We start from the raw sequence: 12184 nt of genomic DNA, 5'->3' as shown, positions 1-12184 counted from the left end.
CTATTATGATTACGATTCCCCAAAGGTCGTTCAAATAAAAGCCGAACCTAGCGGTAAAATGCACGGGAGGCAAAAGGCAGGAAAGCGTTTCTTGGGATTAAAATATTTATTCACAATGGCTTTGACACGGGGATGACGAAACAACAGTACTTGGATGGATTTGGCACGCAAAGGCTAAAGCTGCAATTCCGGTCGGGGCAACAAAAAGCGCATGCGTGGCCACAACCCTTATCACCGGAGCGACTACCTTCATGGGCCCTGTTATTGGGAGTGCTCCAAACAAAAGTGTCCCCCTCCCCTCTTCAAGGCTCAACAGCTCACCTTCCCGCCATGACTTTAAATTACAAACGGCCCCTGATGCTTCCTTTAAAGTGTCAGGTGCCACAAGTCCTCCACCTGGCCTCACCTGTTACAGGAGGTTTTATACAACAATAGTCTGCTCTATAAAAGAGGCTCACTGTATCCTCAGTGTACGTTTGACAAGACGACTTACCTCTGACGGTTTCCCTGATACAACAGTAAATCTAACCCACTCGATCACCCGGTCCATACTGTTCTAAAGCCAACCTATCTATGGACCCCCATTCCCCCCCCCCTCAACCTCCCCCATTCCACTTAACAGCATTATTTAATGACCTGAATTGTGTTGTGAATTCAAATTGTGTACCTTGTTAACCCATCCCCAATGCAGCGGGAGATGGGGTTTTGCAATCGACTCTGTCTGTGTGTATCCGTCCGGGCTGTAACTTTTTTTTTTACCATTCGACCATTTGACATCAAATTTTCAACAAAGCTTTATTCTGAGAATATGGAGAAGACAAGTTAATAATTTAGTCATAAGTTCAAAGGTACCGTTTAGCATATGGAAGAAGAAGAAGAAGAAGCAGTCCAAATACAAAGCGGACGTGCTTTGCATTTTCAGATGTTTTCTAGTTTACCTTGTTACCTCCTTAATAAATCTCAGCTGTAGATAAAATAAATCAAAACCTAGATTTATTGGATGATGATAATGATGATGATGATGCTGATGAAAAAAATCTCTTCATTTCATGCCCACATACCGTACAGTGCTATTTGGAGGAAATTCACAATTATGTGTATTTATCCCTGCATTTTTAATCTGACTGCCATGCCCAAGCACGCTATGCCATTTTGGCTTTGATGTCCTTCACACAGGTGGAGCCCCTCACATAATTTTCTCATTCTGCTTTAAACTCAACCTCTCTAATCTCTATATTTTCATTCAAACAGCATCATTCCAATGACAAATTAATACTATACCATTAATTTAACAAAATACTGCATCACAAACACTCGTGAAGTAAACAAATTATTTCAACAACTGTGAGGATGTCACTTCCTGTAGTTTGCAAGAGGGTAAGCTCGTCCAGAACAAAACAAGTGTTTTTTGTGTGTTGTTTTGCATATTTTGTTTTCATGATTTGTGTCGGGGGTCGTGGAACTGCACTTGTAAAGCTGTGTTTGTGTTAACAACACTTTTAGTAGGTATTTGTGTTGGTTTATTGAAAATCAGGAGAAGGCCTCGTGTTAAGTTTAGCGTTTAAGTCAGTTGGGGTCTTGGGAGTATGGGGATAAAAAAAGGTTATAAATAGAGACCAAAAGGAGAAAGGAAGAGGAGTTCATAAAATGTGATAGTTGCTCGATGTGGGCCATGTCAACAATAGGGGAAGCAGAGGGTTCTTATTGTTGTAGGAAGTGTGAGGAAATGGCTCACTTGAGGATGGTTATTACTAGATTGAAGGATTAGATAGATAATTTGCAGCAAGAAGCAGAATGTGAGAAATTTATTGATAATAGTTGGTTACGGTTATGGAGTGAGGTTGCTGAGAATATCGGAGGTGGGGACGGTGTAGCTGGGGCAGGCATTGGTGGTGAAGGTCAGTGGGTGTAGGGAGTAGTGAAGGTGCAGTGGGGGCAGGTGGTGGTGAAGGTCTGTGGGCGTAGGGAGTGGTGAAGGTGCAGCGGGGGCAGGTGGCGGTGGTGGTGGCGGTGGTGAAGGTGCAGTGGGTGTTGGGAGTGGTGTAGCATAAACAAATATAAACAGCAATAGAAATTGGTAGACGTGAGGTATGGGAGACAGTTTTTGTGGGTGATGAAACAATTAAATATGTAAATTCTTAATTCTGCAGGAAGTATCATAGACATTGAATTCTGTGCAGTTTTGAAGGAGCAGGAGTTGGGGACATTGAAGGAAGGGTAAACGATATTGTGTTGGGTCATGGTAGGAAGAAGTTGGTTGTGGTACACCAAGTTGCGAATGATGGAGGGAAAGTTTACTCAGGTTTTGAAAAATAGATCCTGGATGTTGGGTAAGCGGCTGAAAGCAAAGGGTTGTGAGGTCCTGTTTTCTAGGATCCTCCCAAGATTAGGAAACAATATAGAAATTATGAGCAGAGCAATAGATGTCAACCAATGGCTGGAAGAATGGTGAATGGTGGAGAATAAACCCTATTAATTATATTATATTATAACCGCATTAGAAATCGAAGTGTCAAAATCACCATCATACCAAAGGAAGGAAGAAAAATAAAAAATAAAACCAGGGAGTCTGGAGCACTGACGCTAACCATTACCTTGATGTGTTTCGACTTATGAGCACCTTGCAAGTAACGTGTGTCGATGTGTCACCGATCGCGTAACCTGAGTAAAATACGTTACTCATAGGTTAGAAATAAGTTTCCGGTACGCTAAACATTACCTCGACGTGTTTCGACTTATGAGTAACTTACAAGTAACGTGTGTCAACGATCGCGTGATGTGCCTACAACTTATGGCCAGTGTTATGCGGAATGTGTGAGTCATATGCTGGCATAAGTCTTAAAATTTCAAGCATGGAAAATTTGAGGACAACCGAAAAGTACAACGTTTAAAGCCAGCGTACAACGACGTATGGCAGTGTTTTTCAGCATGCTCTCAATGTTATCAAAACTTACCCAGAACGTATTCGATGCGTACCAGCATTTTACACAAATTTTCCAAAAATCGGCATAAGCTGGCTAAAACGTTAAGGTGTGACTGGGCCTTAAAGCAAATTGGGGTTTTAGGTTGTATTCGGAGGGGGATCATTCATACACCAAAAGAGGTGGTGTTAAGGAATTTAGTGAGGGCCACATCTAGAATATTGTGTGCAATTTTGGTCATCACAATTCAGGAAGGACATAGATGCCATCGAGAGGGTTCAGCACATGGCTACGAGATTGATTCCGGGCCTAGCTCGACTCAGCGATGAAGAGCGGCTGAAGGAGACAGGGCTTTCTACACTAGAGAGGAGGTGGTTACGAGGAGATAAGATTGAGGTGTTTAAGATAATGAAAGGTATAGGTAAAATAAGTGCAGATGAATTGTTCAACAGAGTAGACCGTGATAGGACCAGGGGCCATGGCCTGAGAGTAAAGAAGAAGAGAGTTAAGACAGTAGCTAGGCAGGGGACTTTCACTCAGAGAGTAGTTAATGCATGGAATGGTTTCCCTGGAAAGGTAGTGGCAGTAGAAAAAGTAGATAAGTTTAAATTACATTTTGATCGGTACCCGGAAGTTATGGAGACGGAGGGGTATTTGGATGTTGACAGGACTTTTAGGTAGTTTAAGTGTTGATGGGTGATTGTGTGCATGTGTATGGAGTGCTGTTGGTGGGGTCTCCTCAAGGGGTGTTGTGTGGTCGATGTTGTTTTTTTAGCCAAGCCCATGCTCCTTCCCTGGGGGGGGGAAAATAAATAAATTTTGAAAGTACACCCCCCCCCCCCACAAAAAGCACTTTATTAAAAAAAAAAAAATTTTTTTTTTGCATTTTCTTCTTTTGATCTGGTGTTTATAAGTTAGTGTGGTGTTTATGTGGTGCAGGTGTGATGGGCTGAATGACCTCCACCAGCCTAATTTCCTTGTGTTGTGCTTCAAAAAGGTGTTCTTTCAAGGCCAAACTGGCCGTTTCCTTCAAACCATGAATTTTATGCCCTGGGCCACACTTTGATACTTTTTACACTTGAATATATTGATAATGAACTTTAACCTCTGTGTATACATTGTTGATTTTGACCATTTAAATCTTCATATTCTAACTGGCCCACATGCCATAACGTGGTGTATCCAGCCCCAAGCAAGGCAGCACTTCAGGATCTGGAAGGACATCACGCCTGGGCCGCAGCTCTGAGTCCCCATGGCTGCTTTCTGGTTCTGATTCGCTGGGGCGTCTGACAAGCCACCCTTTGGGGTTGGTACACTTTCGTTATTCTGCTGCACAAAATATAGAGAATCTTCATCGGATGTATGTGGTATCTGTTGGGGACATGATGGCTCCTTTGAATTATTTTGATGAAACACAAAATTGGCACATGCCCGCTTCATGATGGGATGCCCGCTTCATATCTCTGCAGAGCTGCATTGTATTTTGCAAAGTTGTCGGCATTGTGCTATAACCATTCTGTTCGCATTTTATATTGGTATTTCTCACTTGACCTGAACTTTTGTTTCTCGAAGCTAAGCTTACATGCATATTTAAGAAAAAACGATACTTGTGTTACTTTCAGGCATTTTTAATGCAAGATAAATGTTCGTGTAAAAGCAAGGTGATAGAGGGGGAAAAACAGCAGTGTATGGATAGTGGGGGTAGTGGGGCCACAACGAGACAAAAAAAATCAACTGGATGAACAAACAGGAAAAGAGGAGAGGAGGAAACGATATTCTGCAATTAAGAGGGTTCGGTTATGTAGGGTTAGGGTCATAGAAAAGTCACAGGCAGGTATGGATGATTACATGGTATGGTGGTACACTGTCTGCTTTTGAAGCTCTGGACAGAAGAGTGCAATTGAACTTCCTCTGGAAAGCATTACCACAAATGGGATAAAAAAGGAACGAGTGGTGTGATAAGCCTGTATTTTGGGAGTTTAACCGGCAGGGGTTTAGTGGAAGAAAGCATATGCCCCGTAGAAACTCGAGATGGTCAGAGGGCTACGAGCAGAAGGACCTAAACATGTTAGGCTGTGAAAAACAGGCCATCAGCACGTTTACGAAGTGAGAGCAACTGACCTTATGATTTCTGCCTCATTGTGGGAGATGCCAGTAATATTCAAAGCTTTGGAGTCCATAGTTTCTCGGAGAGACATGTGGTCGGTCCTGCAGAGGAGAGCAACATTCGATGAAGCTACAGGCAAATGCCTTTTGTACGATTATGAGAAGTACTCATTTTTGAAGGAATGATGTGAAACAATGGAGGATGGCCATTCTGTGACTGTCATTGGCTGTCAGCTTTGCTCCATGGTCAGCCCAGGAGAGGATCTTGCTGATAGTGAGACCTACATGTTCAACTGGTGGATTGTGGAAATAGGGTCTGTTCCTTTGACGATCCTTGTAAAGTGACGGTGAGATTGAGATTTTCAGTGATTGAGAGATGTGCTCCATTTGCCAGACTTGAATCAAATCAATTCCAAAGCTGAATGATGCAGATGGTCTCTGCTTATTAGTGGGATGGGTACTGTACATAATGTGGAGTCTTGTGAAAAAAGGAGGAGGGGCTTTTCCAGAAAATTGGAGAGTTTTCTTTAATGTGGATGTGGAACAACATTGGACCCAAGATGCACTGCCTTGGGGTCCTCGAGCTAGAGTAGAGTAGAGTAGAATATTCCATTGATAACACATTGACTGTGGGAGTGGAGGAAGTCATGAAGGAGGCTTTGTATATGTGTCAGGTTGTTAATATGGCAAGCAGAGTGATGTTCAGCAGTAGAAGTGATCTGGGGCTGTCAGTGGCGCGTCGTGGGCTCGGCAGAAGAGTCCTGAAGAAGTTTAATTTTTTTTTTTCTTTTCTTTTTCTTTTTTCTCTTTAGAGAAGCGAGGCTCATAGAAGAGCAAGGTAGATCTGACGGTGGAATAAACGTCAAGGGAGCGAATGAGCGGGATAAGAGGAAAAGGAGGAGGAGAGGAAACACTGAAACTATCAAGTAAGATGCTTGGGTTCGGAAAGGTTAATGAGGGTAATAAAGATCATGGGACTGAATTGGGGATGACGAGATGGTGGTGCACTGTTTTCTTGAAGTCCTTTAGGGAAGAATGAGACAGAAGAACATCTGGAAGGTGGTTCCATAGACAGGAGAAATGAGGAATAAAAGAGTTTAGGTGTGCAGACAGCCTGGGATTTTGGATGTTTTTAAACAGGAGTGGGTTACTGGAAGAATGCGTACATTCGGGGGAGTAGATGGGAAGGGTCAGTGGATTGAGTAGAGGGAGCAATATTGGAGAAGAGGCAGTTAAAAACAAACGAATAACCCATGTAAGACTTGGATCGACTGAGGATGCCTTGTCACTGCCTGGCTTTGGAGGCCAGCCTTGCTATGTGGTCGGCCCAGGAAAGGTCATGGCCGATGGTCTCCTGAGACTAGCTTCTCTCTTGAAGTTTATATCTCTGATTCCATGCCTAACACTCCTGCAATCATCCATATTTGACACACAATCTCTTGGCTTCCAGTCCAATGTCTTCACTCCTCAACGACCACCACACCCACACTACATAAATTCAGACTGAATCATCTTATCTATCTCCATCCTTATTGACTCTGCTTCCAGCTCACTATTTCTAACTTTTAATAATCTCCAACCTACAAACCCACAATTTTATTTAATGACAAAACCCTCTTTAACCAATGAGAGTTCCATATTTCAGCAGAATATTTTTAGAATTTTCGGAAGTGGGATTGGGGGAGGTATACCTTTCCAAGCTTGCTTTCTTCCCGAGTTTAAATGCAACTACATCCCTAATTTTGTTTTTTCAGGTGCCAAGGCTCATAGAGGAGCAGCAACTCAAATTGTGCACAAATGTAGATGAATCAGAACCAGAAAAATGTAGATGAAATATGCAATGAAGCACCGGCCGTACAGACAAACGGCCATTGAGCTTGGAGGAAGTCATATAACTTCCTCGGGACTCCATCGGTACTCGGGACTCCATCTCGCTACTCAGCCAGGCAATTGAGAAATTTCTTCCTCTCCACAGATGCCAACAGATGGGGGGTTGTTTATGCTTTCTTCTTTAAATGATGAGCATCAAGCAAAAAAGCGGCACGTACCGTTTTTAGTCATTGGTACGAGTCAGCCAGGGTAAGAATTGAACCACAAATCTCTGAGACTCTGAGCAGACCATTATGTCAATGAGTTTGATGGGGTCATGACATTTATAACCATTATACCATTGAGTTATGTCATTAAAAGTGACAATCATTTGAAAAATAAATTCCATTCTTGTACTTTGGCCGGCTTTCCATCTCTCACTGTCAATGGTGCCTTTGTCACTTGTTTCCATGCATTGGTTCTCTTGACTTGTCACTGGGTTCCAAAATCAAAGGACAACTTAATGGAAGGATGTTGATGCAAAATTTGTGACCATATAATATATAATTAAGAAACGGCCAATAATCATGCCCCAAAGAGACTGAAGAAGAGATATGCAAATACCTTTTTCATTAAATAAAAATATATGCAGTCTATGTATCTACCAATATAAAATACAATGTGTGTTTGTGCGTTTGAGTATTTGTCTGTCCCTCTTCATAAGGGGGCAACTGCGAATCCTTTGTGATAGGCTAAGTGTGTGGTATTAAGATGCCATGGATTAAACAATTGTCAGTTTGGCTGAACTGTATTAATGGCAAGTTACAGCGGGACACTGAGGAGAAACTGCAATGCCAGACAAACACAAAAGGTCAGAAGAGATACCTCGCTGGTATTGCTTTTACAGAAATACCTCACTTAACTCTCAGGATGCATTCCTGAAAGAGAGAGTGCTAAAAGGGGTCATAATACCATTGTTTATATGGATATGCATTCCCAACAGCGTTATTTCCCTCGCTGGTATTGCTTTTAACTAACTTCAACGTTAAAATTAATGAACACTCGTTTTACTCTGCGCGTGGTGCATCATGTGCAGCGAATTTCACCTCCCTATGCCTTGTATTTATTGTTTTTTTTAAATGCTTCTGTACACCGCCCTTGAAGCCCAGTTGCAAGTCACCGTCTACATTTCCAATAGAAGAGACGTAATTACTCTTTTCTGAAAAATAGACTGTATTGAACACAGTCGTGTTAAAAGATTGGCCTTGAAAACCCTACTAAAATTGTCTTTATGAAGGGGGACAGACAAATACTCAAATGCACAAACGCACATTGTATTTTATATTGGTAGATATATAGACTATATATATTTTTATTTACTGAAAAATGTATTTGCATATCTCTTCTTCAGTCTTGTGGAAACACACATACATACCATATAGTACAGTCAAAATGTTGGATGACCTCCCACAAATTGCAACAAAAGCAAACTCAACAGATTTTGATTCCTGGATATGTCCTCAGTGACAGAAAAAAAAGTCCGAAGGGATCCTCCGGGGGGGGGGGGGGGGGAAGTCCTGAAACCATGGAAATCCAATATGGCCGCCACCCGGCTTCGGGGAAAATGAGAAAATTGTAAAGATTGATATTTTAATTTGTAAATACTAGTACGTGCCCGTAAAAAAAAATAAATAAATAAATAAACCACACAGGCCGTTTCTTCGCTCACGTGCCCGTACGTGCGTGACCCGGAAGTTCGATGTTATTCGCAGTTACGATTATTCGCAATTTATTTTTAATACCCAATTATTCAATTAGCGCCAACGTATTTTATCTTTTCGCAATGTCGTGGCAAGGAAAAACAAAAAGAGAAGAGAGAGAAAAAATTTACTTCCTGGTTCGGAGCATACCAGCACTCTGATGCTCCCGAAATTTATACACCGTCTAATATGAAAACGATCATAACTTGGGGCATTGTGTTTATCTATAAATGCGCATAAAAAATCGAGAAATTATTAGAATACACGAAGTCATCACTCTCCGGAAGCCCGTACGTTGTAACCCGTAATGGAGAACGTGGCTGAGCTTCCCTTCCACATCGGCCACGCCCACGCAACAACGTGTCTTCCCATTGGTTGGTAAATAAATGGCCATAACTTGGGAAGCACTTGTCCGATTAATATCAAACCTTGAAAAGGCACATCCTCAGGTCCCCAGCAATATACCTGGCAAGTTTCAATTGGATCGGACCAGAGGTTGTCGAGAAACAGCGGTCTCATATATACACACACACACACACACACACACACACACACACACACACACACACACACACACACACACACACACACACACACACACACACACACACACACACACACACACACACACTGCTGGAATTATAGATAGATATGTTTTTCTGCATTCGAATTGTTTCTAGTTATGGTCAGTATATTGATATACAAGAATAATTATAAAAAAGTGAAATGTATTGAGGGTAAAATAAAAAATTATAGCTTTTTTGTCCAAAAATGTCAATTTTTTGTCCTGAAAAAAAAAATATTTACCTGATATTGATTTTGGCTCCTGGACCAAAAAAAATAAGAAATGTTGAAGACGCACGATGAAATCAAGTCTATGGCAATACAATATAATTATGTAAATCATTGAAACGTGACAAAATTAACAATTCCACTCGGGGCAATCACATCTGCCTGACGAAGGTTTTGAAATGAAAATGAAAATTCTCATTAAATTCAGAAACTACATTCATTATAAACTTACGATACATGTTGAGAAAAATCAAGCATATTAAAGTTAGAACTCGACAATGTCGTCATCATCCTCATCAATGTCATATGGAGTGTTTGTGCAGCCAGAGCCCCTGCAGTTTCCACAAGCTGGAGTGCACTCAATGTTGTGCTTCTTGCATGTGCATCTCATGGTGCTACATTCAGCCAGGCAGTTGCACCTAATGACACGTAACATCTTTTCAGGAGCTGGAGCTATTGTCTGAAGTGGCACAAAACCCTCGTCACACTTCTGCCAACCACAGTCTGTCAGAAGAAGTTCATCTGCACATCCCTTCCATTTTTGGACTTGCAGATACACGCGCAGGCTGTGATACTTTGCTGCTTCTGATGTTGGTGGTGACCAACATCTTCTCATCAGAACTTGTTAGATGATCAGGTCAGATGAAAGACCTGCCCACAGGCGATCACTTCGTCAAACCACATGGAACCCCTCATCAAAACGTTGTTGGACATTGGGATGTTGAGTTTTGAGGTTGGACATCTGCTGCAGATATACCCTTGCAGATTTGGCATACAGGTTGTGGCCCGAGGCTGCCAGGTAAGGCAGCATTTCCTGGAGGCCAGTAGATGTAGTGCCCAGTTCCCAGTGCGCTCTGCCCGGATGTATTTGCGTAGAATGTCAAGCATGTCCATATACTGAACACAGGGCGCTGAAGTTCTAGAAGATATCTTTGCAGACTCGGCATGCTTCTGAAGGTGGTCTTTGATTCGTTTCAAGACGTCAGACTTGCATACTTCCTCCACAGACTGGGGTTGGCAGAAGTGTGACGAGGGTTTTGTGGCACTTCAGACATCAATAGCTCCAGCTCCTGAAAAGATGTTACATGTCATTAGGTGCAACTGCCTGGCTGAATGTAGCACCATGAGATGCACATGCAAGAAGCACAACATTGAGTGCACTCCACCTTGTGGAAACTGCAGGGGCTCTGGCTGCACAAACACTCCGTATGACAATCATGAGGATGATGACGACATTGTCGAGTTCTAACTTTAATATGCTTGATTTTTCTCAACATGTATAGTAAGTTTATAATGAATGTAGGTTCTAAGTTTAATGCGAATTTTCATTTTCATTTTGAACCCTTCGTCAGGCAGATGTGATTGCCCCGAGTGGAATTGTGAATTTTGTCATGTTTCAATGACTTACATAATTATATTGTATTGCCATAGACTTTATTTCATCTTGTCTTCAACGTTTCTTTTTTTTGTCCAGGAGCCAAAATCAGTATCAGGTAAATTTTTTTTTTCGGGACAAAAAATTGACATTTTTGGACAAAAAAGCTATAATTTTTTATTTTACCCTCAATACATTTCACTTTTTTATAATTATTCTTGTATATCAATATACTGACCATAACTCGAAACAATTAGAATGCAGAAAAACATACATTTACATATTAAAATATCAATCTTTACAATTTTCACATTTTCCCCGAAGCCGGTTGGCGGCCATATTTGATTTCCATGATTTCAGGACTTTCCCCCCGGAGGACGTATCCAGGAATCAAAATCTGTTGAGTTTGCTTTTGTTGCAATTTGTGGGAGGTTGACCAAATATTTCTGCTAAAATGCCTGTACTAATACATATTGTTGTGGTTCTCACCACGCCGGCGTGCGAATGACCGCTTTTAGCTAATTCGCGGCCGCACGCGTCCACCGACCGTGGCAATCCTAATCGCAGGATCAACGCCGAAATCCAGCTACGGGTGTGTTTTTAACCACACCGTAAACCAGCCAAGTCTTCTGTCCGTGTGCGACAGGGTTGATCGCCGAATTGTCGATTTACCTAAGTATTCACGCAGACAGAAATGCCGGGGATTTACACCTTGACGGGACCCGTACGGACACGAGCCGCTTTACGCAGCTCGCGCCGTTTGTGATTGCCGAGCGGTTTATTATCGCCAAGCCCCGTCTGACTCGATTATCTTATCGGCTTTTAAAAGCCAGCTATTATTCCGAAAGCAATTACAGCAACTCAATGGAGGAAGGGACGCAACGAGCAGGTGAGTATTCAAACAATGACATTTATTTATAAATGCACATATGCAGTCAATGAGGCAATTGGGGGTGGGGGGGTGGGGGAATGGGGACAAAGACATGAGTAAAAAGACCCTACAGCCGTTGTCTATTTACTATTCTGTACAGGCACTTAACAGTTCTACTTAGCGGACAAGGCGCTACAGACTTCCGTGCAAAAAAAACCCCAGAAAAGAAAATGAGAGGGAGAACAGGGCCTGTAGGCCTTTAATGTTCCGCGGAGCTGTGGAGATCGAAGGAGCTCCGCGAGACCGTGCAGGTTACCTGCCACCCTCGTGGTGACTCGCTGGGCCCTGGTTCGGCGACCCTCGGTGTGTCCGCCCGCACTCGACTGGACTCCACCAGCTCCCGACTCCACCCTCGACTCCAACGGCACCTCCTCTCCTCAACTCGACTACCTGCGGCGACTCTCCTCAACTCGACTGACTCTCGGCGCTCCAACGCGCCCCTTTTATCGCCCCGGAGCGTTCGCCCCTCCCTTCTCGGCACGCGGGGGAA

General features: G+C 42.6%; 1 protein-coding gene across 1 annotated transcript in view; it reads left to right on the top strand.

Moving 5' to 3' along the window:
• The window catches only part of UBR5 (ubiquitin protein ligase E3 component n-recognin 5), a 219616-nt gene that overhangs the window by 34284 nt on the left and 173148 nt on the right, over positions 1–12184 (top strand). The window contains 2 exon segments of the mRNA XM_085846879.1: positions 4108–4227; positions 5840–5953. Coding sequence (XP_085703005.1) covers positions 4108–4227; positions 5840–5953 — 234 coding nt within the window.

The sequence above is a fragment of the Eptatretus burgeri genome, chromosome 11 (assembly GCF_056783735.1).
Source record: "Eptatretus burgeri isolate ZD-2024b chromosome 11, Ebu_testis_v1, whole genome shotgun sequence".
In the NCBI taxonomy this organism is placed as follows: Eukaryota; Metazoa; Chordata; class Myxini; order Myxiniformes; family Myxinidae; genus Eptatretus; species Eptatretus burgeri.
The sequence above is the reverse complement of the archived record's forward strand: the minus strand, read 5'-3'. Positions and strand labels throughout refer to the sequence as shown.